This window comes from Staurois parvus, unplaced genomic scaffold (assembly GCF_062004578.1).
Source record: "Staurois parvus isolate SC_StPar_1 unplaced genomic scaffold, SC_StPar_1.0 ptg000013l, whole genome shotgun sequence".
Lineage (NCBI taxonomy): Eukaryota > Metazoa > Chordata > Amphibia > Anura > Ranidae > Staurois > Staurois parvus.
Genome location: NW_028317809.1, coordinates 10,819,686 through 10,846,472, shown reverse-complemented (window position 1 = coordinate 10,846,472; position 26,787 = coordinate 10,819,686). Strand labels below are relative to the sequence as shown.

Below are 26,787 nucleotides of genomic sequence, written 5' to 3'. Positions count from 1 at the left end.
TTTGTATTTATTTTTTTACTTTCTTTGGCCCTTAATATAATAATAATTATTATTATACAGGATTTACTATATAGTACCAACAGCTTGTGCAGCACTTTACAATATAAATTGATACGGTACAGTTGCAAAACAATCCAAGACAAAAGGGTTAGGAGAGCCTTTCTCATGCTTACAATCTAAAATATAGAGAACATTAAATAATGGAAGCAAATGCCAACAAATTACAATTTTGTTTGTCACTAATCCTGTACGGTATATGTGTCACTTTGGTATCATTTGTAAAGGCAAAGTTATTTGCCAAATTATTAACCCCATAGTTGAAATGTGAAAATTAACTGAACGTAGAGGTCAGTCGAGCCAAATCTGTTTTAATTTTTGGTAGATGCTGGGGAGTAAAACTACCTGACAATTTCCTTCAGGGGCTCAACTGGTGAGATATTCTAGGTCTGCACAACTGATGTGGCTATGGGTTTGTTGTGTTATATTATGGGTAATGCAACTGCAGGAGCTGGAAAACACAAAGATGAACTGGAATATCCAAAACCCCTAGGTGGAAAGGACAGAATTCGAAATTATGACAGGGAGAACTCAAGTAAACATACTTTAGTGTTTTCTTTGTTCATGGGCACCGTATGCACTTTATATTTAGGTGCCAATGGTCTGATTGCGTTCCATGGAACTACATGCCAATGAGTTTAGTTAGTAAAGAGTAATCTATCACAAATGAGCTTAAAAGAGAAGCGTGGGGTTTTTTTTTTTTGCCCAGTCATCTGTCCCCTGCCAGCTCTAAGGGTGAGAACTCAGTGATAACATGATTGCTGACCATTGAGTTTTCACAGCCATTCTGATCATGGAGCAGGACTGAGCGGGACTGACCATCTTTGAAGTCGGGATCTTTCCCCAGCCTGGACCGGCTAAGTGATGTCAGCCGATAGCAGGCTTCAGCCCACTGTCAGCTGAAAACGGGTCACAGGAGTGCAGAAATAACTGCACTGCTGTGATCCACAGAAGTACAGTCAAAAGAGCTTTGGCTATACTTCTCCTTTAAGATATACCAGCATACATACCAAGCTATGGCGTCTATAGTCTCTTTGAATGTTTAATTAAGCTTGTGTGTTTGTTTTTAAAATCTTGTCATGCTGTTCAACCCAACTAGGTGGGTGGCTGGGCAACATTTACTATAATATACAGTGTGCTCTCCTCCAATGAGAGGTGCTAGGTCCCTGATGCCACTCTGTCACCACCGCTGCAAATTTTTCTCTCCTCTTCTTCTGGGTCCAGTGTGTTCTTACAGTCCCTACTGAGACATAACTGATGATGTAGCTCCTGTGCATGCGTGCACCTGACTCCATCCTTGCCATTTTATATGCTTGGTATGGGCCGAGACTGTACGCTCCACTGTGCATATACCACAATCCGTGTGTATTGACTAGCAGGTAAGTAAAAGGAGTTTTTTGGCAGAGGAGATTTATAAATATATTTGCTGGCCAATTTTTTTTTCATTTCAGTATATTGTGGCCTTTACTTCCTGTCCCATAGCTGCAGCTGAGGGAAATCCCTAGTAATCATCAGAGTCACTCTAACTAATGTCCCTGTTGGAAGGTTTCCCCTGTATTTCTGTTCTGGAGACCACTCAGATTTTGTTCTAATTCCTCTCCACTCTATCTAAAAAAAAACAGTTTACCTTCAGCTATACTTCAAGATACTTTTAACTTGGGAGCTGTGGGAGTATCTAAGTAATTTCTCCTAGATTGTAAGCTCTAACGAGCAGGGCCCTCTGTTTCCTCTTGTATCAAATTGTATAATAATAATAATTATAATTCATTTTCTTGCAAATAAATACAGCAGGTTTAGTCTTCTCTTCTGCCTCAGTCTTCTCCTCATACTATAAAACGTGTACTTTTAATTGCCATAGTAGTGAAAACCACTGGTAAGTAGTGTCATTGGCATTGCTCCAGTGTCTGTGAAAATTATTAAGACCCCATTCTTACCAATTGATTTAAGTAAATGGTGTTAAATTCAACAATTCCTATGTATATAAAACACATGTATGGTATAAATACTGTATGCTTAAAATGCATGTAAAAAATACATTTGTACAAGTTTATTTTGCATGAGTATGATTTAATACCCTTGAAAAAAAATGTCAGCCTAATGGATTGCTGTTGCCACTATTTGTTCCTCAGAAGTTAGATATTTAACAAACTATTTCTTCAACAAACAATACATTACTGGTACAAAAAGATATAAAGGTAATTTTGATTATGTAGATATTCCTCAAACATATTTATTAGTCAAAACTGTACATTTCCTTGACAAGTTTCCATCTCCTGCTGGGCATGAGCTGTCAAAGTGCATGGTGAGCAGATGCAGACATTCATGCTGGGAGTTTTGGAAGTGTTATCTGCTGACTTAGGACTTTATGATGTCATGATGTTGGCAGGACATCCTTTGCCCTTACAGCACTCTACAGTGTAGTGATACAAAGCACAGCCACTCGTTTGCTTTTGGCATGCTGAAGATGATTCTGTGCCAGGGCACCAATAACCTCCTTTCTGTAATAATCAGGTCATACTCTCATGCCTGGAGGTGGCGGTATTTTAGAGCTTAGTTTTTTATGGCTGTGTTAATAAGGCTTTTCTTATCTTTTGGAGAGATTACATTGTGTAAAGTATGAATGCAGTGTAAAGCTTGTAAACTTAAAAGGAACTTTTTTTTTTTTTCAGGCCAAATGTTTGTGGATCTCGGTTCCATTCCTACTGTTGCCCAGGATGGAAAACATTACCAGGGGGAAACCAGTGCATTGTTCGTAAGTGTGTTTTCTTTCCGTTAGTAAAAAAAGTTATGTTGCCCAAGTTTCAACAAGTATTCACACAACTGAAAATGACAACTATAGATTAGACCAACTTTAGGTTTCACCTAGGACTTTTAATCCTTTTTTGTCTTCACTTGCATGAGAATATTAAATATCTTACCCAAAGCTCCCTTTTTTCTAATGCTCAAAGTCTAGTCTTGTGTTTGGAAGGTTGCATAGTACAAGAGAGAGTAAAAAAGGTATAACTTGCACCAGCTGATTTCAGTTTAATACCCAGGATAAGACCTAAATCTTACTGTCTGCTCCTTATCTCAGGATAGTAAAGAAACTGCCCCAAATGCAAGAAAAAAAAAGACTATTAGTCAAATACAGCAGTGCCTGAGATTTTACATTGCACATATATGAATTCGAGTATGTAGGCACAGGAGAAATACCACTCACATACCAGAAACTGTAGAGTTGTTTTATACAGGAGAAGTTCCAGAAAAAAGGTACATTTTTCAGGGTATTGCTTAGGCAAAATTAACACTTCTAGATGATCCTGTTAATATTGCATACATCGGGCTGGTCGAAGCTCAAATACTGGGCTGTTAAATTGTGTAAAAACAGGGAGTGTGGGTTAGCCATTCTTTACAACTCCAAAGCTTAAAAAAAGGCTTGGGCTTTAATAAGCCTTCTAAAGCAGTTTTCCATCCTCCTCAATATTCCTCATCAACAGAAAACTCATGAATGATGTAACTCTGTGTCTGTTATTATACTGATATATACATATATATATTTTTTACACAGCAATCTGTCGGAATTCATGTGGAGATGGATTTTGCTCGCGACCAAACATGTGTACATGTTTAAATGGACAGCTGTCTCCTACTTGCGGGGCTGGTGCAGGTGAGTGAAAGAGGGAACAAATACGCATACAAATATAGGTACACTTTTATCATTCATTGCTTTATTACATGAAAAACGTTCTTGTCATACAGCAAAGTACGAATTTCGTCTCTGTTTATGCCTCATTAGGAAAGGCAATACATTGATTCTTGCATCAGTTCCAAGCTCTCAGCACCTTCATACTTTAACTATCAAGTCCAGGCACTTTCACTGCCTTTAGTCCACACCAATTTTCAACTTTCAGCACTATCACACTTTGAATGACAATTACTCAGTCATACAACACTGTACCCATATTACATTTTTATCATTTTTGAGACAGATAGAGCTTTGTTTTGGTGGTATTTGAGCACCACTGGGTTTTTTATTTTTTGCTATATAAATGAAAAAAGCATTTTTTGCTTTGCTTTTGTTATAAAATTTTGCAAATAAACAATTTTTCTTCATAAATTTAGGCCAAAATGTATTCTGCTAAATTTTTCGGTAATAATAACCCAAAACAGTTTATATTATTTAGTCCATGTGAAAGATATAGAGTCTACAAACTATGGGATATATCTGAAAATTGATCAGTTGAGACCCTAAAATACCGGACACTGGTATGACATATAGTAGTAATCACGACGCTGATATGGGGTATGGCAGTGATCAGGGCATTAGCATGGGGTATGGCAATGATCAGGATGTTGTTATGGGGTATAGCGGTGATCAGGACATTGGTATTGGGTATGGCAGTGATCAGAATACTGGTATGGGGTATGGCAGTGAGAACGCTGGTATGGGGTATGGTGGTGATCAGAATGCTGGTATGGGGTATGGTGGTGATCAGAATGCTGGTATGGGGTATGGTGGTGATCAGAATGCTGGTATGGGGTATGACAGTGATCAGGACACTGGTATGGGGTATGGTGGTGATCAGGACGTTGGCATGGTATATGGGGTGATCGGGATGCTGGTATGGGGTATGGTGGTGATAAAGATGCTGGTATGGGTATGCTTTGTGGCGGTGATCAGGGCTCTGGTATGGGGTATGGCAGTGATCAGGATGCTGGTATGGGTATGCTGTGTGGCGGTGATCCGGGCTCTGGTATGGGGTATGGCAGTGATCAGGATGCTGGTATGGGTATGCTGTGTGGCGGTGATCAGGGCTCTGGTATGGGGTATGGCAGTGATCAGGATGCTGGTATGGGGTATGGCGGTGATCAGGATGCTGGTATGGGGTATGGCAGTGACCAGAACGCTGGTATGGGGTATGGTGGTGATCAGGACACTGGTATGGGGTATGGTGGTGATCAGCACACTGGTATGGGGTATGGTGTTGATTAGGACGCTGGTATGGAGTATGGCGGTGATCAGGACACTGGTATGGAGTATGGTGTTGATCAGGATGCTGGTATGGGGTATGGCGGTGATCAGGACACTGGTATGGGTTATGGTGTTGATCAGGACACTGGTATGGCAGTGACAGGACACTGGTATGGGGTATGGTGGTGATCAGGACACTGGTATGGGGTATGGTGTTGATCAGGATGCTGGTATGGAGTATGGCGGTGATCAGGACACTGGTATGGGGTATGGTGTTGATCAGGACGCTGGTATTGGGTATGGCGGTGATCAGGACACTGGTATGGGGTATGGTGGTGATCAGGACACTGGTATGGGGTATGGTGTTGATTAGGACGCTGGTATGGAGTATGGCGGTGATCAGGACACTGGTATGGAGTATGGTGGTGTTCAGGACACTGGTATGGGGTATGGCGGTGATCAGGACACTGGTATGGGGTATGGTGTTGATCAGGACGCTGGTATGGGGTATGGCGGTGATCAGGACACTGGTATGGGTTATGGTGTTGATCAGGACACTGGTATGGCAGTGATCAGGACATTGGTATGATGTATGGTGGTGTTTTTGTGAGCACTAGGACAGGTGACATGGACTGGCTGCATTGTTTATTGTCCGTACAGTGGGTCAGTGCTCAGGTACACAGGGGAAGGCTGGCACTGCAGTCTGTGAGTGTACAAGCAGCCTGACAGGCTGTTGTACACTCACAGGCTGCAGAATCGCTTCTCTCTGCTCTTAAAGTGAGAACAGAGAGAAGCAATCTTTTGTTTCAGTTTCTAGGGTAACTATGTGATTGCTGTGATTGGACACAGCAATCACATGGTAAAACACCATGTGATCATGTGATTGCCCAGACACAGTGGCAATGGGATCTGCTGTGTCCATACTGATCGCCAGGCTCCCAAGAGCGTGCTCTGTAAACCACGCAGGAGCTGCCGATTCACATTGATGTACAGGTACATTAGCACACATTGGCAAAGCTTTCTGTCTGCCGTATATAGACTAGATTAAAAGGGGTTAAAAGATTGCACAGTTCATAGAATCGAATCCTCATGGTCTACCTTATGGACTGCACTGGTAAGGAGGACCGAGGGTGACACAAACAATCAGCTGGTTTAAATACCAGCTACTGTATTCCAGTTTTTATAAATTAGTTCCTCCGACATTTGGCTTAGGTGTTATCCAGCAGAGGAGAAATCAGTTACAGTAATCTAGCATTTAGAATGTCTTGAGTCACAGAGACACTGTTGTGAAAGGTCTATGCTTGGGCAGCTTTCATATTTCTTTTTGCAATATTCCACAGTATATGCATGTATTTTGCCATCCTGAACCTGTTTTATATTCTAGTTTCTATACTAGTTTCTATATAGTTCTATACTTCTAGTTTTGCACCTATTTAGTAAACTGAAAGTTACAGTTACTCTCTGTCTGATTGTTTGGCTGATTGCATATTCTTTTAAAACAATACTTTATACAGCCCATACACTGAGCGAATTTCTTTCCTGCAACCATGGGTTGCAGAAAAGAAATTCTCTAATTCCCCCATCAACACAGACAGTGTTGACAGGGGAATCCATCCCACTGAGCTATTGTATTCTCCAGATGGGGATGACTTTCCCTGCCCCTCCACCAGGAGAATACAATAGCTCAGTGGGAGGGATTCCCTTGTCAACACTGTCTGTTAATGGGGGAATCAAGTGAATTTCTTTCCTCCAATCCGGGACAAGACCGTGAATATTGCTAGCGGGTAGACTAGCTACTAGCGATAATCGCATATAAAATCCGGTAGGCTGGTTGTACCCAAGTTGATTGATCTGTCAACTTGGTATATTCAGCTTGCTCATACATAGTTTGAATTTTGGCAGGTTCATGCTGAATCGATTGAGATTTGAACTTTACTTTAGCTGATCTGAGATCTCAGTGATCTGATGTACAGGAAATCAAGTAACACTGGTAACGTGTACATCCAAGAGTTGTCCTTCATGGAGAACTGAATTTGATGGACCTTTCTCTTTTTTAATTATGCATTACTGTATAACTACGTATGTTGTACACTGATAACAGTTTCTAAAAGTTTTTGTGAACCTCTGAACAAAACAATTTCACAATGAGACAATTGACTGATATGTATAAAATAATAAGGATATTTCCGAAAAAAAAAAACAAACTCCACATAAACAACTCCAATCAGTTTGTTGCTGCACTTTTCCTAAATTATAATTTGTGCGTTCTTCAAAAAAGTTTATTTTCAGATATTGACCCTTTTAAACAAACAGAATTTTTTTTTAAATGGTATCTTAAGACTTCTAATTGAATCTTGTTTTGTGAAAGTCTTTTTTTTTCCTCTCCCAGTCTGGGCTCAGTCTCCAGGCTGCACTAATTAAATGAGTGTTTCTTTTGGCACTGGGCAATAGGAGCCTCCAGGAAACGCAGAGCGTGCCTCTAGGCTGGATTCAGAGAAAAGGGTCCCCCATGTACTATCAGGAATGTTAGAAAGTAAAGCAGGAGGGATTTAGCTAATTTGTATTTCTTGGATATCAAGGGGAAATCACTAAAATTTCTAAGCTGGGAAGAATTTAACTCTGCACAAAAGTTAAATAGCCAACCCTTTGTCTGGAGTGGTTCTTGGTGCCAAATTTCAAATTATTTTAATCTTTTAGTCTTCCTTTATACCAATCATTTAGAATTTATAGAAGACCTTTGTAACATAGGTACTGTCCATTTAAAGCTGGACTCCAAGCACAAAAACTTTCATTGAAATGTATGCTTTAATAGCCAAAAAGGCTATAAATCCACTTTCTGTGCATCAAATGCTTTTAAAAACCTGGTTATTACCTTGTAATAGTAGTAGTGACATTATCAGTGTGCTGTACATAGACTGTGTAGAGAGAGGAGCTGTGGGAGGGACCCAACAGGCTCCACCCACGACAGGTTTTCTGCAGACAATTATAGGAAGGGGAGGAAACAAGGCCAGTCACCCTTCCCTAGAAGGAAGAGCAGAAAATATGGTTTATTACAGGAAGCTCCTGCATAGAGGCAAGGTTTAACACTGGTTTACTCTACAGCTTTGCCACAAATACACAAAGCATACCAAGATTCAAATAAGAATACTCGCCTCTCCTAGTTGGACAATATTTGCTTATTCTGAAGATAAGATTTTTGAAAAGCCTTAAACCAATATGTCACTTATAGATTCAACAAGTCATACAAGTTAAACATAACTAAGATACCAGGGAGGATAAAAAGCGATTATTTAAAAAAAAAAAAATCCAAAATCTTTTTTTTTATATTTAGATAAAAAAATTTTTATTTAGATCAGATTATTTAAAATTTTTATCAAATTTACTTTAATAAAATGCTTTTGGAGTAAAAATCTATATAAAGAGAGTTTTGTAGCTAAGATACATTAATAATTTAGTTTATTCAGCATAAAATGGAGCTTAGTTATGTAGCATGAGGCTGTATATTCTGCAATATTTATATTTTTGGTAAACTCATTCAGTGAATCCAAGCTCTGCAAGCTCAGATAACATGCACTGCTTTGATGCATTCACACAATTTCACAGTAACAATGAGAAAAAAAACATGAAATAAAACAATTTGAGTAGTTCTCCAGCTATGTGTGATTAACCTATTAACCCAAAAGTCGATTCTGATATCGCAGTTTTACTAACCTGACAGCTTATTATTCTAAAAAGAAAACCTTCATTTGGTTTGCAAATATTAAAGATTCCAACTACCAGAAAGAATGAGTCGGATTCCTTACATTTAAAGAGCACCTGTCATTTTAGATCCATCGTGGCAGCGCCTGTTAGCGGGCATCCACTCACCTGCTGCCGCAACGTCCCTCACCTTGTTGTGTCACTGCCGCATCACCAGCCATCCCATTAAAGTGATTGGGACTGTTGGTGAGTCAACAGCGGATTAGAGGAGGAGCCGCTGCAGGACAGAGATGACAGTTGCTCTTTAAAAATTATGATTTAAATTGAGCCTTTTCACTAGTGCAGTGGTTCTCAACCTTTCTAATGCCGCGACCCCTTAATACAGTTCCTCATGTTGTGGTGACCCCCAACCATAAAATTATTTTCGTTGCTACTTCATAACTGTAATTTTGCAGTGGGAGGACTAGCGCCCCATCACTGATGTCAGTGGGATGAATAGTGTCCCATCGTTGGTATCAGTGGGATGAATAGTGCCCCATCGTTGGTGTCAGTGGGGGGAATAGTGCCCCATCGTTGGTATCAGTGGGAGGAATATTGCCCCATCGTTGGTATCAGTGGGAGGAATAGTGCCCCATCATTGGTATGAGTGGGAGGAATAGTGTCCCATCATTGGTGTCAGTGGGAGGAATAGTGCCCCATCATTGGTATCAGTGGGAGGAATAGTGCCCCATCATTGGTATCAGTGGGAGGAATAGTGTCCCATCATTGGTGTCAGTGGGAGGAATAGTGCCCCATCATTGGTATCAGTGGGAGGAATAGTGCCCCATCATTGGTATCAGTGGGAGGAATAGTGTCCCATCATTGGTGTCAGTGGGAGGAATAGTGCCCCATCATTGGTATCAGTGGGAGGAATAGTGCCCCATCATTGGTGTCAGTGGGAGGAATAGTGCCCCATCATTGGTGTCAGTGGGAGGAATAGTGCCCCATCATTGGTATCAGTGGGAGGAATAATGTCCCATCATTGGTGTCAGTGGGGAGGAATAGTGCTCCATCATTGGTGTCAGTGGGAGCAATAGTGCCCCATCATTGGCATTAGTGGGAGGAATAGTGTCCCATCATTGGTGTCAGTGGGAGGAATAGTGCCCCATCATTGGCATTATTGGGAGGAATAGTGTCCCATCATTGGTGTCAGTGGGAGGAATAGTGCCCCATCATTGGTGTCAGTGGGAGGAATAGTGCTCCATCATTGGTGTCAGTGGGAGGAATAGTGCCCCATCATTGGCATTAGTGGGAGGAATAGTGTCCCATCATTGGTGTCAGTGGGAGGAATAGTGCCCCATCATTGGCATTAGTGGGAGGAATAGTGTCCCATCATTGGTGTCAGTGGGAGGAATAGTGCCCCATCATTGGTGTCAGTGGGAGGAATAGTGCCCCATCATTGGTGTCAGTGGGAGGAATAGTGCCCCATCATTGATGTCAGTGGGAGGAATAGTGTCCCATCATTGGTGTCAGTGGGGAGGAATAGTGCTCCATCATTGGTGTCAGTGGGAGGAATAGTGCCCCATCATTGGCATTAGTGGGAGGAATAGTGTCCCATCATTGGTGTCAGTGGGAGGAATAGTGCCCCATCATTGGTATCAGTGGGAGGAATAGTGCCCCATCATTGGTATCAGTGGGAGGAATAGTGCCCCATCATTGGCATTAGTGGGAGGAATAGTGCCCCATCATTGGTGTCAGTGGGAGGAATAGTGCCCCATCATTGGTATCAGTGGGAGGAATAGTGCCCCATCATTGGTATCAGTGGGAGGAATAGTGCCCCATCATTGGTGTCAGTGGGAGGAATAGTGCCCCATCATTGGTGTCAGTGGGAGGAATAGTGCCCCATCATTGGTGTCAGTGGGGGGAATAGTGCCCCATCATTGGCATCAGTAGGAGGAATAGTGTAAAATCATTGGCATTAGTGGGAGGAATAGTGCCCAATCATTGGCGTCAGTGGGAGGAATAGTGCCCCATCATTGGCGTCAGTGGGAGGAATAGTGCCCAATCATTGGCGTCAGTGAGAGGAATAGTGCCCAATCATTGGTGTCAGTGGGAGGAATAGTGCCCCATCGTGGGTGTCAGTGGGAGGAATAGTGCCCCATCGTGGGTGTCAGTGGGAGGAATAGTGCCCCATTGTGGGTGTCAGTGGGAGGAATAGTGCCCCATTGTGGGTGTCAGTGGGAGGAATAGTGCCCCATTGTAGGTGTCAGTGGGATGAATAGTGCCCCATTGTGGGTGTCATTGGGAGGAATAGTGCCCCATTGTGGGTGTCATTGGGAGGAATAGTGCCTCATCGTTGGTGTCAGTGGGAGGAATAGTGCCCCATCATTGGTGTCAGTGGGAGGAATAGTGCCCCATCATTGGTATCAGTGGGAGGAATAGTGCCCCATCATTGGTGTCAGTGGGAGGAATAGTGCCCCATCATTGGTGTCAGTGGGAGGAATAGTGCCCCATTGTGGGTGTCAGTGGGAGGAATAGTGCCCCATTGTGGGTGTCATTGGGAGGAATAGTGCCTCATCATTGGTGTCAGTGGGAGGAATAGTGCCCCATCATTGGTGTCAGTGGGAGGAATAGTGCCCCATCATTGGTATCAGTGGGAGGAATAGTGCCCCATCATTGGTGTCAGTGGGAGGAATAGTGCCCCATCATTGGTGTCAGTGGGAGGAATAGTGCCCCATCATTGGTATCAGTGGGAGGAATAGTGCCCCATCATTGGTGTCAGTGGAAGGAATAGTGCCCCATCATTGATGTCAGTGTGGTGGAGGGGGGAATAGTGCCCCATCATTGGGGTAAGGGGGGGGGAATAGTGACCCATCATTGGTGTCAGTGGGGGGGGGAATAGTGACCCATCATTGGTGTCAGTGGTGGGGGGGGGGAAATAGTGTCCCATCGTTGGTGTCGGTGGGGGGAGGAATAGTGCCCCATTCTTGGTGTCAGTGGGTGGAGGAATAGTGCCCCATCGTTGGTGTCAGTGGGGGGAGGAATAGTGCCCCATCGTTGGTGTCAGTGGGGGGAGGAATAGTGCTCCATCGTTGGTATTAGTGACACAAATGATGGGGCACTATCCCTTCCACTGACACCAATGATACTTACCTTGCTGACTCCTGCTCCAGCCTGGGCTCGCTCTCTCCCTCTCCCATCTACAGCCTGCATACCTGGCTGCAGCAGCAAAATTTGCACTTACCTGTCAGCTGTCTTCCTTCTCTGGCCTCTCTCTTCACTCGCTCCTGCAGCTCCCTCGATCTTCTTTGATCTCCGCGCGCTGCCGCTCGGCTCCTCCTCTCCAAGCTCCACCTCCTCGCCGGTGATTGGCTGCCTGTGTGCCTCTCCTGAGCTACAGTTCCGGTGGCCAATCAGCGGCGAGGAGGCGGAGCTGTTGAGTGATCCCGGAGGTGTGGCCAGGTTACAGGGGCAGCATATCATCCCGCCCACAGATCGCCTGAGACAGGAGCGGTGTCTCGGTTCCTAAGACCACCGGAAATATGTGTTTTCCGATGGTCTTATGCGGCCCCTGTGAAATGGTCGTTCGACCCCCAGGTTGATGAGAACCGCTGCACTAGTGATTTAAATCAACTTTATTTAAATCATATCCACCCTGTGAGATACATCATGCAAAGGAACAAATTATGCTATTTATAAAGACATCAAACATCACAACACTGCAATGTGCAGTTTTATATTCCTTATTCTGATTTGCTGATTCTTGAATTTTTAGACCCCTTGCAAATTTGTTTTTGTACAACAGGGCTGCACAGTTTCAGACTGTAATGAATAACATCAGACCTGACTTGATTTTTAAATAAGCACAGATGTAACAGGAAAATGAACTGAAAAACAGCTAATTATGGTATTTTACAGATCCCTAATAACTATACCGCTCTTTCATTTGTAGGACTAGTTAGGTAATAGTTACATTCACATCATCTTACACATTTCTTTTTCATGTTATACATAATTTTGCATAGGAGTAAGCTTTAATCACCAGGGGATAGTCTGTCAATTTATGGTTCATGTTTTTCTATGCCTTATGTTTGTTATAGCTTCAAGAGGCGTAATAAGTTTTGCCACACACATCTATGGTAACTCAATATTTACATATTAAACATAGCGACGTGCCTAAACATTGTTTAAAAAAGAAAAGGAAAGGAATTTGGAAATTAAAGTTTAGCGTTAGCATTTGTTCAACTTGGAAAAACACAAAGTAATAAACCAATGTCCATTTATGTATAAAAAAAATGTTCAGATTTTAGAACGCATGTAAAGCAGAAGTATAGGCAGACAGTTAAAGAGGTTGTAAAGGATGAAAGTTTTTTACCTTGATGCATTTTATGTGCTGCTATGTACATGCATTCTGTGTGCTGCTCCCCTCACAGCCCCCCCAATACTCACCTGAACCCCTCTCGATCCAGCGCTGCACACAGGAGTAAAGTACATAAGCTAGCAGCTATAATTCTTAAAGTGATTGTAAAGGCTGAAGGTTTTTTACCTTCATGCATTCTATGTGCTGCTATGTACATGAATTCTGTGTGCTGCTCCCCTCACAGCCCCCCCAATACTCACCTGAACCCCTTCTTGATCCAGCGCTGCACACAGGAGTAAAGTGCATAAGCTAGCAGCTATAATTCTTAAAGTGATTGTAAAGGCTGAAGGTTTTTTACCTTCATGCATTCTATGCATGAAGGTAAAAAAAAACATCTGTGTGCTGCTCCCCCCTCCAGCCCCTCACTCACCTGAGCCACCTTTCGATTCAGCATTGTGCACAGGATCCTCAGCTGTCCTGATTCTCTCTCTCCTCATTGGCTGAGACACAGCAGTGGGAGCCATTGGCTGAGATACAGCAGTGGGAGCCATTGGCAATCACAGACAATGAGGAGAGAAAAGGGCGTGTGGCCGAGCCGCAGCTCTATGTGTCCTTTGGATGCATAGAGCGGGGCTTGGAAGCAAGCATGCACCAGTGCTCCCATAGCTAGTGGCTTGCTATTGAGGGCACTGGTCAAAGGGAAGGAGCCAGGAGCACCGGCGGGGAAAACGGGAAGAAGAGGATTGGGGCTGATATGTGCAAAACCATTGCACAGAGCAGGTAAGTATGACATGTTTGTTATAAATAAAAACAAAAAAAAACAAAAAACCTTCTGTGTGTTGCTCCCCCCTCCAGCCCCTCACTCACCCAAGCCATCTCTCGATCCAGCATTGTGCACAGGAGCCTCAGGTGTCCTGGTTCTTCTCTCTCTTCTCATTGGCTGAGACACAGCAGTGGGAGCATTGGCTCCCACTGCTGTCAATCACAGCCACTGAGCCAGTGAGGAGAGAATGGGAGTGTGGCCAAGCCGTAGCTCTATGTGTTTTATGGACGCATAGAGCTGGGCTTGGAAGCAAGCGTGCACCAGTGCTTCGATAGCAAGTGGCTTGCTATTGGGGGCACTGGTCAAAGTGAAGAAGCCAGGAGCACCGGCGGGGGAAACGAGGATTGGGGCTGATCTGTGCAAAACCATTGCACAGAGCAGGTAAGTGTGACATGTTTGTTATAAAAAAAACAAAAAACCTTCTGGGTGCTGGCCCCCCCTCCAGCCCCTCACTCACCGAGCTATCTCTCGATCCAGCGTTGTGCACGGGAGCTTCAGCTGTCCTGGTTCTTCTCTCTTCTCATTGGCTGAGACACAGCAGTGGGAGCCATTGGCAATCACAGCCACTGAGCCAATGAGGAGAGAACGGGGGGTGTGGCCGAGCCGCAGCTCTATGTGTCTTATGGACGCATAGAGCGGGGCTCAGAAGCAAGCATGCACCAGTGCTCCCATAGCAAGTGGCTTGCTATTGGGGGCACTGGTCAAAGGGAAGAAGCCAGGAGAGGAAACGAGAAGAAGAGGATCGGGGCTGCTCTGTGCAAAACCATTGCACAGAGCAGGTAAGTATGACATGTTTGTGATAGAAAAAAAACCCCGAACCTTTAATATCACGTTAAATATAACATTAAAATGCATACGTACCAACTGTCTTACAAGCCAAGAAAAGGTTTAATTCTGTTCAGCCAGTTTTCTAATCCATACTTGCCTGTTAGACAACACTTTGCTCAGTTGCAGCTGGAGCAATACAGACTAATCAATCCCAGGCTTTAATTGTATATTAAAGTGTTACTAAACTATGCAGTAAATCATGCTTGTTATACTTACTGTGGAACCTAAGGGGTTAATCCTCTGCATTGTGTAAAAATGCTTTATGATCCTCTCTTCTCTGATCCTCCCCTTTGGCCATGTGGAGATACTCTGCACATGCTCAGTTTAGTGTGTATTGCTAGAGAGGTTTTTTTTTTTCTTGGGAGAGTGCATGTGATCAGCACAGGGCAAATCAGCACTGTCCAGACAGAGGTCAGGGGTTCTGCATCTTCCTAGAGTGGAGAGAAAACTCCTCCTACAAGCTTTAACATGTGCTCTGCTGAATACTGATAGAAGTCACAAGACTGTTCTAACTGCTGATGTGAAAAGGTTTTTTTTAGCAGTTTATAGTTACTAAAATATAGATAGAGTGAATGTAGGGTCCTGGGTATAGTAACACTTTAAAGGATGAGTTCTTATTTTTTACCAGCCTGCTTCCTGTATACTATACAGTGCAGTAATCCTGATTTGCTTCCCTTTCTGCTCCTATTTGGAATCCTGCTATGCAGAGAGCTCTAGGCAGGTAATATAAGAACTGAATAAAAACAGAGCTAAAGTCTGCAGATACTTACCTCCACTTCAGCCATTCAGCATCCACAAGCTCCCTCGAAAGTGCAGGCATCTTCTCTCTGACTTCTTCTCAGTGTGGGTCCTTGGGCCATCTTGATAACAAATGTGTACAAGCAGTTCAGTGTAAAGAGGATTGCAAGGAGGAAGATAAGAAGCCTTTATTGCAGAAAAGACATAGCATGTCCCCACTGTAACTAAATCTTTTCTGCTCACAATTATTTGTTTTAGGGCCACAGTTCCAAATGAAGTACTGTTTTATTATGTGTTTTAAATATTACATGTTTGCCAGTAATTATATACTGTAACTGGGTTAAATGGTGGTATGAAATATCTTTCTACATTTAGCTTATAGTAACTTTTCTTTAGCTCTCATACTTATAGAAAGTTTTGACACTTCTCACACAGCATTATATAAAAACGTTTGGCTGAGGGTGTGCTCAACAAGCAGTATACAGAACTCAGTGATAACATGCCAAAGCATATGTAGCACCCTTCAGTGTGCTACCAGAATAGTGTAGAGTATTACATGGTAGTTGTGTGAGTCATGTGAATGAGGCCGGGTTATTGCAGGTCAGCTAGATGACTCAACAGGTTGTGGCTCTATCGCCACCTCCTGACTCTGGAGGACAATAGGACCTTCCGGAAGTTGGTTAGAAGGAAGGGGTGGAGGCCTAATCTGCATATTCATGGGGAGTCTGGCCAATCCCAGGTTTGGAGGCTCTGGTAGAGTGGTGGACTGGCCTATAAATATGGGGGAGTCAGGTTGACACAGGAGTCTCGTGGAAAATGGAGTGCTGAGGAAGGGGTCCCCTGGGTTTGGGGAGGGCAGCCTCTAGGCTGGGCTCAGGCTGGCTCAGGAGGATACATTCTGCAGAGAGGCGCGGATGGAATCAGGCCTGGAGCAGAAGTAAACAGAGAACAGTGTGAGTACAGCAGCACACTTTGGGACTTAAAAGGCGAAAGACTGCCACACGCAGTAAGCTTTCAAAGAACAGCATTGAGCTCCATCCTTTATCCTTGATCCGGGAGATCTTCTGAGAAGCCAGGAGGGCTGGTTGTTCCTGCAGGCTGGGGAACTGGGTGCAGCTCAGTAGGGGGAAAGAAGACATCTTTGCATGTAGCTACGAGAAGTAAAGTGATTTTTGAGGGGCTGCTTGTTCCTCGCCCATAAGGGGCAGCTGCTACTGATCTGCAATGACTGATGGCTTTCAGGAATACAGTCTAGGATCTGCTTTGTACACAGGAAGGAAATGTTGCCCTTCCATTGTTTCAAATCAAATTTGGCATCCCACAATCCCTATTTCCCTATCCAAGTTGCATTCCCCTAATAAAACAACAGAACAAAGTTCATGGACTGGTCACTGTCTTTAAATGGAAGTCCGTGTGAAAAATACCTGTTGCCTGGCTGTGCGGAGGGAAGCTTAGGGATACCCACAACACAGTGGCACTCACGAGGGTAGCGCTACACAGTTGTGTAAACACCTTCATAATTTTCTGTTGTATTTGTAGAAGGAATTACCATCTATTTATTGACTTGTTAGTAGCTTACCACATAGACTGACTGGTCCTTGTCTCCACTACTATGGCACATAATAATATTAAAAAAAAGCATCACTGCTGCATTTTTTACCTTCAGAAAATCGATTCACCTTATTAAAGGTACAGGCCACACAATGTCGATATGTGACTTATGGATGGATTTTAGTAGGGTAAATAATCCACCAAAATGTTTTTGTTGAAAATTCTCTACTGGGCGTCTTAGCTCTACTGGGATAGTCTGACTATCCTGGCCACATATTTCATTTAAAATAAATAAAAATGCCACAAGAATATCAAGCCACTCTTTTAATGGCCACAGAGAATGCGTAGACCTGGCTCCTCAAGAGCAGATAGAACTTTGGGTGATCCAGTATCTTCTTTAGTAAATTATAAAAAATAATCACAGATAGTGTAGTGAGGGTATGAATAAATGTATTTCTTGATTTCTTTAGCATACCAACGTTTTCAATTTTTACCATGCCTAGGTCTTGTACATATTATGAGGACGGGTTATTTAAGGCTTATTTTAATTTTGAGTAAAATAATCTTTGATGTTTCCTAAAGTCCTTTGTGGAGAAAAGTAAAACATTTTACCATTAAAAAAATGTTGGCAGTTTATCAGCATCCCTAGATGTTAAATCTGGCCCAGTATTACAGAATGGAACATTTGGTTTACATGACACATGGGTCTTAACTCAAAGGATGATTTTTTTAAGACAGGAAGGAAACGTGTCATTCTTTTATGCTAGTATAGGCTAATCTGTAGTCACATTACCTCTATTTCAACAAGCAAAGTTTGAATTTTCCTTTGAGTTTGGTAGGTAGTTCATAAGCAGAAAACAAGAACAAGGCAGCAAGATCGGTCATGAATAGAGTTGAGTATTTCACTAATCTCCTTAACAGTATCCAAAAGGTGATGTGGAGATACCCGTTAAATGATTTACTATTTTCAGAATGAAAATAAATGGTGGAAGATCAATACATCCATTTTTTTCCATTTTCCATGTGAATTATATCCCAGGAAATGTGAAAGCTATTGCAGTTATATTTTATTGCTATTACTTTTTGCATCTGGTGCTGGTGTTAGAGCAGTTAAAGAGTTAATGCATTGAGATTGCTGGATGTATTCACAGTGATTCAAGAAAAGTTTGGCTCAGAATGTTTCCACCTACACCATCCAGCATTTTTAATATATATGTATTTTTTGGAACATATAAAAAGAAAGAGATTATTTTAGTCCTAGGGAAAGTATTGAGCTGCAGCTGAACCAACAACCTGTTCACAAACTCCTGGGATCTTTTTTTTTTCTCTTATCCTTACAAACCTTTTGTACTTTTTCCACTGACAATTGATACTGGGAGTTCCTATGAGTGGAACATGGTTTTTTGAAACTGCTGAGCGCCCTTTTGTATCCCCTAAAAAGGAGTATCTCCTACGGGATTTGTACACGAAGGCTTTTGATCATTCTATCACTTGGACCAGAGCCTTTTCATCTGACGTACATTAAATGCACATTACATATGTAGCAAACTCGCCACACAGTTAAATGAGTAGCTCCAGTGTATCTATTCTTAATCAATAAGAAGGTCTTCCAAAGGTTTCCAGGGGTCAGCAGATCCAGTGCAGTTGTTACTATACATGACATTAAGCAGCTAATTTACTAAAACTGAAGAGTGCAAAATCTGGTGCAGCTCTACATAGAAACCAATTAGCTTCCAGATTTTTTTGTCAAAGTGTATTTGAACAATTTTTTCCAATCAACCCCATAAAGTCGAGGTGTTCAGCAATATCTTTTAATTGTTCCGATCCTGTGACACTTAACCTCTGCAAACATTTTCAAGACTACAGATTTTAGTAACTCCCTCAGTGTACAATGCAATACTTAATTCCAGAGCACTTAGGCCAATTAACCAGTTAATTGGGCCAGTCTAATCCACTAAATTAAAACAAAAACAAGGTTCCCAGCTGCATAGATTTCCAAATATTCTGAGGCATCATGCCTTGTCATGGTATCTTTCTGCAGTGTCAAGGCATGGACAGGAAGGATGCCGAAGTGTGTCCCCCATGAATGCTGCAACAGCAGTTTTCATTCATACATGAATAAAGAGTAGGACTAGGCCATCACACAGGTTGAGTAGCTCTCCCCGGGTAATCAGGGCAGTTATGCTGTCATTTTGAAAGCTGGTCTGCTGTGCTCTGTTTATCAGGAGGTCTGGTCTAATGCGTCCTGTCACACAGAAAGGGGAGCTCCGCTGTCTACATCTGTGTAATCTGCAGGCTTGAGCTGTCTGTTTGACAGCCCAGTCCCATACAGTGCAAGAGAACAGTGAGGGGTTGCAAAGGCAGGAAAGACCGTTTAACACAACAGCACCTGAAATGAAGGCCTCTCTGTCACTGCCTTGGTCTGGCCCTGCCTCTGTATTTAACTTAAATGTGTCAAAAGAAGGACATTTATAGAGTTAATGGATAACTATACTTTTCTGTAAATTTGGGGGTTTTTAACACATCCTCTTCACTCTTCCCCATCAACTACGAATGCCCCAGCATAGACCTTAGATTCATAGTCTTTCAAATGCCAAAGCTTATGCTGTGTTGAGGTACAGTGATGTATTTAGGGTTTGTGCTGCCCTAGGCAACACAAAAATTGGCTCCCCCACCCACAGAGAGACCCTGACACTGACAAACACCCCCCTCCCCCACGATGAGAGCCTGACATTGACCAACAACACCCCACCCAAGAGAGCCTTCCACTACCACCGCCCCCATACACTGGCAAATCCCCACCCCGGCAAGAGAGAAGACACTCACCTTCACAGCTCCGGACATCCCCAGAACAAGAGTCAGGCTCTGCATACACCATCAAGCAGCCTGCAGCCTCTCTCAGACCCCACCTGGTTACCATGCTGCGTGTTTCCTTTCTTCCATCCCTTCTTTTGGGGGGGCAGTGCTGCCCCCCTAAAAAAAGCCGCTGCCCCCCAGAAAAATGCTCCTGCCCCCTGCCCCAAAGCAACTTCCCATGTTGAGGGCATGTGGCCTGGTATGGTTCGGAGGGGGGGGGGGCGTTCATTCATTGCCCCCTTTCCTGACCTACCGGGCTGCATGCTTGGATAAGGGTCTGGTATGGATTTTAGGGGTGACTCCCACACCATTTTTTTTTATTTTTGGCATGGGGGTTCCCCTCAATCCATACCAGACCCGCCGGTTTTTAATATTTTTTTTAATTGCCAGCAATTCTTTCTTTTACATTCAACTGTAAATGGGGAACCCCGCTGACAGCTGGAACATTAACGCATGGTTTTCACTACTAAAATATCGCATGGCTTGATAAAATAACACGTGGTATTTTAGTTGCATTTTTTAGTGAATTCAAACTTTTTTTAAAAAAATGCTGTGCGGTATCCTACCGCATACTCGGATGCGGTAAGATACTGCTTAGTGAATTGTGCCCAGTGTGTCAAACAACAACAAAGAAAAATTCCCAGCTCAACTTACCAGCCAGCCTGTAACCAACCGAACTGCCCAGTCTAACAGTTCATGTTAAAAACAGGAGTTTAGTTTGCACACATTTGCAAATACATGTATAAGCTGCAGAGCCTCTTCGCGGCACCCCAATATCTGCAGTCCTGTCTGTATAAATTTTGAGAGCCTCCATAGTAGGAGCACATATATAATAATGGATAGATTGAGGGCAGGTATGCCTGGAGGGAGCCCAACCCTTCTTAAAGGCACAGAGGTGCACTGGACACCCAGAATTTCATATAGTGTGTACCCAATCTAATACCCTGTGGATATGTACATGCTCCAGCAGTAGCTGAACAATGAAGTTTTTCTGTGATGACTATGGCAGAATGTACTAGCACAATGTATGTCAACACAGCTGTTTGTAGTCCATCTCTGGAATGCTCAGGAAAGGGTGACAATGTTGCACATAATCGTTAACAGTAAGCGTTTTCACCCTAGGATAGAATATGTCTGTGGAAACACGGTGCTGGTATGATTATGTTTAAATCAGGATATATATACATCAGGATTAAATCTTCTTAACATTACACCCGCATATTTGGTTTATGTGTGTTGGTTTACATATGCTTTAATTGTTCAAATGAAAATAGACTTTGTGAATTTTTTTTTATTGGTGGGCCCCCAGGTGGTTTAAACCACAATGTGCTAGTATGCACAGCATATTAGCATATTATGGCAGACTTTCCCATTGAGTGAAGCCCTCAAGCATTGCACTATTAGAGCTGTCAGCACTCTAGCTGGCCTCGAGTGCATCCATCTTTGCCTGGTCTTCCTTCCTGGTTCAGTAGCCTTTGGATCTAAGAATCACTTCCTATCAAGACACTATCTAGGTGTGTTTTCCATAAACATCATACTGGTAAGAACCAACTTACACTTAAATTGAAATGAAAACAGTTGTAAGGGTTATTTTTTTTTCCAAAATAGCATGTTACACTTACCTGCTCTGTGCAATAATATTGCCCAGTGAAGTCCCAAACTTCCTCTTCTCGGATCTCTCGCCTGTGCTGTCAGCTCCCTTTTTCTGTGTCTGCCCCCAAATCAAACCGATTGTTATGGGGGCAGATGTGCAGGCTCACTCCTGAGCCAGGCTATGTTCTTCCCTCACTCCCTCCACACTTTATTTGATTGACAGCAGCCAGAGCCAATGGCTCCCACTGCTGCCTCTGTGTTCTGTGAGGAGATAAACAGAGGGCAGTGTTGCTAGAGACAGGAACAGTGCTGGATCGAGATAGGACTCAAGTAAGTATATAGGGGCGGGGGGATATTTTTAACTTAATGTAGGGAATGTAAGGCCAGAAGATGCCATGCCTTTAAAACCAATTAAAACTTGCATTTAAAAAAAGCCGCTGACAGGTAGAGTTCTTCTGTCAAAAATTCTATCACCTACAAAATTGGCTGGGTCAAATTTAAATAAGACATGATGTCTTGTTGCCATATGTATAGTCCTCGAAACTACATTAAACATAACTTTGTTTGGACTCTATATGGAACCTTCAAATTCAATGTTGCTTATTTAAGCGACAATTTCAATGTCTATGGGAATCAGCAGACCTCCGCAGACCAGGCAGCCATGTTGAATTTACCTCTTAATCTGCCAGGACCTACAACACCAAAGGGGGCAATTTAGGCCCATCATATAGCATAATTCCTCTCCTCTGGTAGTAAGGAGGGTGCAATTCTGGCAGCTAGGGTAGAGGCAGAGTCATTGAAGAGAAAGTGTGAAAATGATAATAAAATTATTTGTTAGATGTAATGCAGTATCAAACGTAAGAATCTCCATTCACAACCAGTGAATGAGGGCTTGTTCAGGCTGTGATCATGGGAATGACACAGGAAAAGTAGGCTATGGAGGCATATTATTAAAATCTGCAAGCAGTCTTTCTGCTTTATCGCATATGAGTACTGAGTTTCTAGAAATACCCCTTGGGATATATAATGTCACTTCTATTGTTTGAGTTTGAAGCATGGAATGTCACAGAGGCATGTTTGATCTTCGCTTTGATATTGGCTGCCCTCGTGCAGAGACGTAGTTACTGCGTGGCGGTCTGATCTCTTGGCGATAAGTTTTATGCTGCTTCTCGCTGCCCTGACAGCGGGCAAGGGGTATGCGGCATGGTATCTATATTGTACCATATGCTTGACTTATATCTGTATTACATCATTGTACACAGGGTCTACTGTGGGCTCTGCTCCCTTAAATTGCTACCTTTTCTATATGTCTCTGTAAATCTTTGTCTTTACCATTGCTTTATCTTTTGTTATGAAAAAAAAAATCTTTAATAAAGACAGATTATATATAAAAAAATAAATAAATAAAAAAATCTGCAAGCAGTGTTACAGCTGTTTTAATAACATGTGGCAAGAAGACATAACTATTGTTTAACCTCCTTTATAACCAGAGAATTGTTATGCCCTAACAACCCATGGAATAGACAAGGAATGCTAAAACATAGTAATAGTGGTGATAGGTGAAGCAAAAATATTTTGTTGCATATGTGCACCACTCATGTAATATTGTATAATAAACCCCTTACTATGCAACATGATTACTAAAGACAGTTCGGAATATGTAGTTTAAAAAGGCAGATTTTTACGACTGCTTAATATCTACAGCCTTATGGCATCTGAATGACAGATTTGATTCTCCTGACCCATTTATTCATTTTTAAAGTTAAACATATGACTAAATAGCCATTTTTTAATATTTATAGGCAATAACACCATGGATCGTTGATCCAGGGAAGACCCATTTGCCTTCTGGGGGACCAGGAAGGGATTTTTTTTTCCCCACTGGACCACACTTTATAGGGATTTTTTTTGCCTTCCACTGGACCTACACAGTGGGTGTAGGATTCTGTATACAGAGGTTTTCTAAGGGGAAGATTTACTAAAATTGGTATACACAGAATCGGATGCAGCTGTGCATAGTAACCAATGAACTTCCAGGTTTTATTGGAAAAGCTTAACTGAACAAGCTGAAGTTAGAAGCTGATTGGTTACTATGCACAGCTGCATCAGATTCTGAGTACTCCAGTTTTAGTAAATCTCCCTCTGTTTTCTTCTTATATGTTAAATGTGCTTTTGCCATGTTCAATTGACAATTAGGCAATATTCTGAATGTATTTATATGTCATTTTATGTTGTGATAGTTCCAGGTTCTAGAAGAGATAAATCTGATGCAAGATGTATATATGTATTACTATAATTGTACATTGAGTTTTTTGGTGCATATGTGTATTGTATCATTTGTAGAAAGACTAAATAAAGAAAGAATTAAATAATAATTCCAAGGCATCAGCACATTATACATAGTTACATTGATCTAACTTGGACCAATGTAACTATGTATATGACATAACTGGCTGATGCCCCTGGAAGCTTGAATCACTGAAGCAGAGCATGATGTCACTGCCCTTTCTCACCTCTCCACTTCTTCCAATCATAAAACGCTTTGCATTCATTCAGAAACTGCAAAACATTCTCTGACTGGTGCTTGTGCATGGACCCAAAAGCAAGTGGAGATAACTGGAGTAGCAATGTGTACTTCAGTGATGTCCAGCTTCCAATGACATTGACCAGGTGTGGTATATACATAGTTACATTGGTCCAAGCTGGACCAATGTAAATATGTATAACATGCTGATGCCTGGAATTATTCTTTAACTAAATAAAGTTAAACATATGAAAAGTCAAATGTAACAACAGTAATATATGCATGACATGTTCCAGTCTGCAAGTCAAGACCCTTTGCTTGGAGCCAAACTACTATGTTTCTTCAGCTTTCTTTACCTTCTCCTAAAGCATTTCTAGAGTTGAGGATAAATCCTATCCCTTCCTTGTAACTGATATCATAATGGAATTCATCTGTGTATGCCCCCTGTGTCTTGGCTGTCTCTGGAGTACGGAAAAGTCATCTAAGAGTAGGAGGTTTTCAAAGCAACAACACATGTTGCAAAAAAGTAATTATTTTAATGTAGAAAACCTGGGACACAATTCCTTTTTTGTTTCCTTGAGCAGGAATACAAGGAGCCATTAGTAACTTTGGTTGGACTTTGCAGTTAAAACTCTGATAGCTCATATTTACCTGCATTCCTAATGTAAGCTAGAGAAGAAGGAATATTTCACTTTTCTAGTGCAAAGTACTATCTTGCCTTCAAAATCTTTAATTCTGCAGAAAGTCAAGGCAAAATAGGGGCACTCACTTACATACCAAAGCAATGCTAGAAATTAATAAGTTGCATACACTTTAACTTTCATTGTATTAATTACTTTTTAATGAATTGTACTTTTCTTTTAACTTTTTCCCAAAGTTATCAACTGTAATGTTCGCTGTATGAATGGAGGAACCTGCAACGAAGATACTTGTGCTTGTCAAAAAGGATATACTGGTTCTCACTGTGGACAACGTAAGAATTCAGGAAATGCTCTTTTAATTCAGTTACTGTTTATTTAGAACATTTGGTCTTATTTAGTACATCTGTCAGTAATGTGTAAAGTACAGTAGTAATGAATCAATAGTAATGACTCTTCTTCTTCTGATCTGATGAAAGGTAAAGCAAATTGGTTGCCCTGAAATACAGCACTTTGCACATAATCATTTATATCTTTACTAACTGTAAGTCTGTTTTTCCAGAAACACTTATAGAGAGCACAGAAATTCTACATGGATGTTCCTGTTGTTATACATTCACACTAATTGAACATAGGGTCCATTCACAGCTTTACATTCTGATACCTTACGTTGCTCATTAATATACATTGTGTTAAGTTAGCTTATTAATTTGAAAGGGCTACTAATGTACCAGAAAACACACAAAAGTGCTGCCCATTCTTTTAGCAACGCACTGTAACACCTGGTAATGCACTACTATGCTCTTTGGTGCACTGCAATGCAGGTGAGTAGTGAACGTACATCGGGGTGCCATTCAAAATAAATAACACCGCAACACACTAATACACGTAATGTAACACAATCTTATAAATGAGCCCTAGCTTGACATCGTATATAGTACATTAGAGTAGTATCCTCAATTGCTTAACCCAGAACTTTTCTTTTCACCAGTTTATTTCTACCAGTCATGAGAAAGGCAAAATGTTTTTTATTTTCAATTTGCATAGGAAAGAGAAGAGTCAGAACTATTACTAAGTGTTAACTTGTTAATTACCCCATTGGTGAGATTTCCCTTCACCTGTTCCTATGACACCAGTACTAGCTATGAGGGAAATGGGTGTACCAGGACAGAAAGACATGGGCAGCAAAACAAACTTAACAGGATGTTCCAACTTTAAAGAATGTGTTAGTTGCAGTCTGTGTTCACCTCGTGGAGATTTTATATCACTTCCTTTTCCTAGCACATGCAACAAGGAAAAATCTCTAAGGGGAGGACCCAGTAGCAAAAACTTGAAAGAGGTTTCGACACATCTCCATTTTGTCTGAAACTTACAAAAATAGGTTTTGATTGGAGTTGGGTTGTAAGCATTCATTTTACTTCATCCTATAGTGAAAATTTATATTTTGGTATTTGTAAGCAGTTAATATAGGTAATAGTATTCAGTATATACATTTTCTTTTAATGGATTTATTTTTGTTTCCCACATTTGCATGCCCGACAAACCTCATACCATTGCAGGGGGTTCTTGCAGCAGTCACTATACTTTATAACACTTTTTTCCAAATACAAAAATGTTCCTGTAATTAGAACATGTTAGAGTCAGGTTTTAATTTATTTAAAATTTTTATAGTCTTTTTAGAACTACATGTGTACCTAAAACTGGCCATATATCGAAATTCGGCTGATTCAGCAGGCCTTCAAATGATCACTTGTGTGGATGGAGGAATCTGTAGGGTTTTTATTTGTTCAGACCACTGGCTGAATGAAAAAAAAAACTGCCTGTTTATTTATGTAATTTATTACAGGTACTTATATAGCGCCATCAATTTACGCAGCGCTTTACTTATATATTGTACATTCACATCAGTCTCTAACCCTCAAGGGGTGTACAATCTAAGGTCCCTAACTTACATTCATACATACGCATACTAGGGCCAATTTAGACAGGATCCAATTAACCTACTGTTTTTGGAGTGTGGGAGGAAACCCACGCAGGCACAGGGAGAACATGCAAATTTCAGGCAGGTGGTGCCGTGGTTGGGATTGAAACCAACAACCCTAGTACTGTTTGTGGCCAGCTTAAAGTGGAGCTAAACTTTGAGAGACTTACCTATCATTCACCAGTCTGACCTACCTCGCCGATGCTGGC

At 41.9% G+C, this 26,787-nt stretch overlaps 1 protein-coding gene across 1 annotated transcript in view; it reads left to right on the top strand.

The window, feature by feature from the left end:
* Window positions 1-26,787, top strand: part of LOC149473602 (fibrillin-2-like) — a 238,911-nt gene that overhangs the window by 77,236 nt on the left and 134,888 nt on the right. Inside the window, exons 3-5 of the mRNA XM_089675603.1 lie at window positions 2,727-2,809; window positions 3,605-3,703; window positions 24,837-24,932. Coding sequence (XP_089531729.1) covers window positions 2,727-2,809; window positions 3,605-3,703; window positions 24,837-24,932 — 278 coding nt within the window. The remainder of the gene's footprint in view (window positions 1-2,726; window positions 2,810-3,604; window positions 3,704-24,836; window positions 24,933-26,787) is intronic.